This window comes from Haplochromis burtoni, unplaced genomic scaffold (genome assembly GCF_018398535.1).
Source record: "Haplochromis burtoni strain Fernald_Lab_line unplaced genomic scaffold, NCSU_Asbu1 Contig_140, whole genome shotgun sequence".
NCBI classification, from domain to species: domain Eukaryota; kingdom Metazoa; phylum Chordata; class Actinopteri; order Cichliformes; family Cichlidae; genus Haplochromis; species Haplochromis burtoni.
Genome location: NW_024582501.1, coordinates 42,920 through 48,493, shown reverse-complemented (window position 1 = coordinate 48,493; position 5,574 = coordinate 42,920). Strand labels below are relative to the sequence as shown.

At 36.7% G+C, this 5,574-nt stretch overlaps 1 protein-coding gene across 1 annotated transcript in view; it reads right to left on the bottom strand.

Moving 5' to 3' along the window:
- Positions 1–1,663, bottom strand: part of LOC102295694 (complement C3) — a gene marked incomplete in the record, with an annotated part of 24,331 nt that extends 22,668 nt beyond the window's left edge. Inside the window, 2 exon segments of the mRNA XM_042224530.1 lie at positions 487–685; positions 1,376–1,663. Of these exon segments, the coding sequence (XP_042080464.1) occupies positions 487–685; positions 1,376–1,485 (309 nt within the window).
- Positions 1,664–5,574: the final 3,911 nt, after the last annotated feature.

The following is a 5,574-nucleotide window of genomic DNA, read 5'->3' as shown; positions in this document are numbered from 1 at the left end:
TCCCTGACCAACTTTCCTTTCTAATCTGTCTGGCTAAAACACTATAAAAAGTATGTGTAGTTTTATACATGTTACTTTCAATTATAGAGCCAACTGCTCCTGGACAATGGAAGATTTGCTAATGGTTATATAAACTTGCTTTAATCTTTTCTTCACCACTGGCTTTGTTTTTTTAATACAATTTTTAACATTTCTAAAAACATTTTTTTTTGTTTTATCAATGATTATTGAATGTAGACTAATATGAAAAAGTCAGTTTGATTAATTCAAAACAAATTTATAACAAATCTTATAACACAAGAAACATTTAAAAAATGTAAGGTGTCTAACTTAATGGTGTACATATGCTAACCTTTAACTTAAACTCTTGTTCTGTATCACTTTGCTTATTATTATGCAAAAACTGAGGGCTGACAAATCCAAACAAGACTTACCTACCAACGAAACCAGTTAACAGTAACATAGATTTCCATATTTCTGCATTACCTTAATTTGTCCAAAGGCCTGAAATTTATTTGCACTATTGAGGTTCACAGATGTTGATATCAGCATTTTGGATTTGGTCGGATAGCTCATTACACTAATTTCAACCATTAAATCGCTTTCATCAGTGCAGTCTTGACACTCCACAAAGATGTTTTGTGCTGTTCCTACCCCCAACAAGTTGGGGGCAGACATCACCTTCCTATGGAGCAGTGGTGAGACAGAGAAGAAAAAATTAAACATTGCTTCTAAGAACAGGCAAACACACTGTTGTTTACCACTGACAAATACAAAGATTTACTTTTATTTGTTTTTTCCCAAAAGCTGACGGGAAGTTCTGGTTTAAACAATATGTTTGACTCTCTTCTGCTTCGAACTGGACTTTACACATAATAAGTGATCCATTGATTATCTTGACTAAGGTACTAAGTACTAAGTCAATATAATATTTCATCACTGTTGTTATTGTTTATTATGGTTGGGACGGGAAAAATAAAAAACATCTAAAAAGTAATAAAAAGTCTAGTTACTTGCAACAGAATGTTAATTTATACAACAGAAACTGCTAAAAGACTAATCATTATGGAAGTAACAGATGAAATGAAATTATTGAAAATCTTTGCTCGTATAGGTTCAATTGGAAAACCAGTAAATCAGTAAGAGTAGGGACAGAGTTCCCAGACAAAGACAGCTTTTATTTGAGCTTTAAAAATAGACTGGAACTGAAGCAGCATATTAAAATGAATTAAATACATATAAACATTACAGAAAATATTTAATAGCACCAGTAATATAAAAAAACCCAATAAATTCATGCTGTTATTTTACAGACAAACATTTTCAAATCACAAACTCTTGTAAACTTAGAGTTTGGATCTTGAGCTCTACTTACATGGGTGATCCATCAGTCAGAAAAATTAAGGACAAAAAGGCCAGTGAGGCTAATAGCCAAAGCCAAGTCCTGTATGTCCCCTTGCCTGATCTCATATCTGCGCTTACCATACAACTCTGGAGCGTTTTTTATCCACGTAATGCCCTCCTTCTGCACTTTGACTTTGACCCAGTGTAGTTTTGCCCAATTAGATCAGGTAAAAAATCATTGAAAATGTTAAAAGTATGCACATTTGCATACTAGAGCAGAGTTCTCTATGGTTTGATTTTAAAAAATCAGGACACACACTATAAGACTTAAACAGCAACCACCATCTTTTTTTACAAAGCTAACACTGTTTGATAAGCTGCTGTATCTCCAGAAATTGGTGAACAGTATTTTTTTAAAAAGTAATATCTAATGCAGCATCATTCATATAAAAGATATGATTCTATTGCAACAGCAAGTATCATTTGTTCATGTTAAACTAAGAAAGGTAAAATTAAAATGCAAAATCTTTCTCAGCAATGGAAATAAAATCAAATGAGATAATGTGTAACTGGAATAACACTTTAAGATTGACACTTGGCCCAGAGATTACTTGAAATTAGATTACTTGTGTGTGTGTGTGAGAGAATAATCTTCTAACAGGTGTACTTAAAATTACTTATGTAGTACTTAAAGTATAATCTGTATCTCCTTTCCTGTAAGATATCCATAATTTCCAAATAAAGTACCTTACATTTACTTGCAGAGTAATTAAATGTGGGGTACCTGCAGAAAGTTGATTCTGTTCTGGACCTAGACATTCCCCAAGTCTTGAGTTAGCGAATGGCTACGTCCAGATGAACAGAATCAACTTTCTGGGCTTTTCTTACCTGGATGATTGTAAATGAAGCGATATATTTCTATAGTCTATGTAATGCATCATCAAATTGCTGTATTAAAACAACATAAAATGCTGTCTACATGATAAATGTTGTCATGTCATTTTTTTGTTTTTATTTTTTAAATCTTCCTTCCTATGGGTTTTACCTATATTGAGTTAAACAATTTTTTCTAGGTGGTTTATACTGTAAGACAAAGAAAGGTAAAGAAAAGCTCAACAAATCAGATTATCCTTTATCAGAAAGCACTGGGGGATGCTGGAAAAGAAAAAAAGAAAAAGAAAAAAAAACAACAACTTTTCTAACATGGAGAAACCTCTGGCAGAAACAGGACCTGGAAGTGGCAACCATCTGTTGCAACCAGGTCCTTTTGGGGGTGAGGCCATGCTTCTCAGCTGGAAAAGGGTGGCATACCCAACCCTCCCATGGTTGTTGACCATGTGGGCATTAACGTCCCTGAGCAGAGGTTGGATCACTCTTCAGCACTCCTCCCAATGACTACAAAAAGCTGGGAACAGCTGGCCACAAATGACAGTCAGGACCTAATTCCTGACACAATTCTTTCATTCACCTGGGAAAATGCCAATGTACAAGCAACTCACATGGTTCATTTTTAAATTGCATTTTAAATCTTATCATTTGCATAATGGAATTTCAGGAAAATAGGGATTGCTAACAATAGCACACTTCACTGGAGCAATTTGTTTCCTTTTTATTGTTTTTTGAATAATGCAACTGAAAGGTTCCACATAATCCCAAACAAATTGACAAGTTACATGGAATCATAAATAGTGATAAATAGGGTAGCTTTTTGCTAATGTTAGCTGTAATGATATATTCTGATTTGTTTTGGCACCAGAGGATGGGTGTAAGAATGAGCCATGCAGAAGACTGGTCACTCATGTCCCCTGTGTTTTACGGGCAAGACATTTCCTGTTTTCCTGCCCTTCAGTTATGTGATGAGTAATAATGAGCTAATACTAATGAATTAGTAATGAACTTAGCTGTTTGCAAGCTTGTCTTCTCTAGCTACTACTGCAGTGGATTGTATTCAGTCCTGCTGGATTGTTGAACTGACAACAGTTAGTGAAGCTGGCTCCTTTGTTTGTTTTGATTCTGCCTTCATCCTGTGACTTAGTTACCTGTTGTGCAGAAAAAGCCTGGAGACTGGAGAGAGAGAGAGAGACAGAGATCATGCTTTCTGTGAAAGACTCTATGAAGGTGAGAAACTGTGGAATTTCCTGTCTGTTCAGAGTCTGGACTTCACTGATGGGAAACCTTTGTCTTAGCCCTTGTGAACTTTGTTCTGTAAATTAACTTGCCAGAGTCCTGTGTTTGAGTCCTACCCGTTATGATGGCCGTAACAGTTCACCTGTTTCTTCAGAGAAAAGATCATTATCAGGGCTAAACTGTTTCTCAACTGCCCCTGGGAAATCCTGTTTGCGTGTATGTTTGAGAAGATGATGGATAAAAGTGTGTAAGAGTGCAGGAGGACGGATGTTAGTGGATTAGAGGAGACTGCTGCAGGGCCACAGTTTACTTTAGTAGCAGAAAAGGATCAGGATAATGAGGAGGACTCTGCTGCTACTGGCCTCTCTGGCCTTTGCTTCTCTGACTTCTGTGGCTGATGGAGCTCCGTTGTAAGTAGACTTGCTGTACTTTTACACATTTCCAGTGAGGTTGAATTAATTCACGAAAAATAAAGCTGTTTTTGTCACGGCGGGGTGCGCCGGTGTGTAATGGAAACAGGACCCAAAAGTAGATGAGGACGAGGAGTTGAGGTTTGAACAGAAAAAGTGATCCTTTATTAGATGACGGCAGAGGTAAACCAGGAAACCAAAGTAAACTGACAAGACACTAAGAAACAAAATACTAAACGGTACTGAGACCAAAAACTATAACTATGACTGAGGTGGAAATAACAGACGAAAACTAGACCTATGACTGAGGTGAGGTAAGCAGACGACCCGACAATGGCATGCAGAAAACAAAGGGCTTAAATACACACATGAGGTGATCAGGGGAAGTGGAGACACATGAGGAAACAGCTGACTAACATGAACCTAATGACAGGAGCAGTGAAGCTAAAATACAAAGAACCAAGAACACACGACTCCTGCCAAAATAAAACAGGAAGCATAATGAAACGCAGACATGACAACCAGAACTTGACAACGTAAGACACAGACATGAAACACATGAAGAGCAGGGGAGACTTAACATGGGTTGGAAACATGAAATAAGAACTAAAATCACCTAGACATGGTAACAAATGAACTAGAAAACCTGAAGGGCTTAACATAAACTATAAACATCAAAATGAACTCAAACTCAAAACACTGGGTCATAAGACCCAGGACCGTGACAGTTTTAGTCAGTGTGATTATTGTGGATCCATGCAAAATGTTGGATTATTTTCTTTTTGCATTTATATATTATTGCATGTATAGATTCACATTATTTAAGGGCTCATAGTTGGTATTTGAAGGTTTGTGAATGAAGAAAAAATTGGACATATTAATGAAACCTTGGTCAATCTACCTTTATTGCTAACTATATTTTATTTTTATCTTGTGTAATGAGAAGCTGCAGTCAATGTAACATAAGTCAATGTAATCTGGTATTTAAAATGATGCCAAGAAGTTTACTAAACTTTGTTCAGTTTACACAACGGCACATTACCTCAGAAAAGACAAACAAACTCCAGAGGCATAGTGAAAAGATTAACAGACCCAGTTCTGGGTCTTAATCAAGACAATCAATTCATCACTCATTGTGTTTGAAGTACAGCACAAAGCTCGCAACCAGTCTGAATTCACCAGTAAAATGACAGGACAGATTTTTAATTTAAATACACAGCAAAATCTCCAGTGTTAAATTAACACCGGAGAGTGTCTATATGGGTCCACACCTCTGAGTGTTAAATACAACACTGTTGAGTGTTAAATTAACACTTTTGACAGTGTTATATGTTTAAAAGTAACCTAGTCAGTTTTGCAGATTAACAATGGCTAACACTGAGCAGTGCTGATTTTCTAACACTGGAAAATAACTCAATGACGGCATCATCCGCTCCAATGTCAGGCTGGTAGGCAAACTGAAGTGGGTCCAGTGATGAGCTTATTATTAAAACAGGTAATCCCACTCCACCCGGTCAAATGCCTTCTCAGCATCGAGTAATAAGGCAATTACAGGACCTGTAGTTGACTCTGTGTGTAATGTGTTTTAAAACCTGCGCAGGTTGAAAAAACCATGCCTGCCCTTCATGAAACCTGTCTGATCTGGAGAGATTAACAACGGTAGATATTGCTCTAACCTGACAGCAAGTGTTTT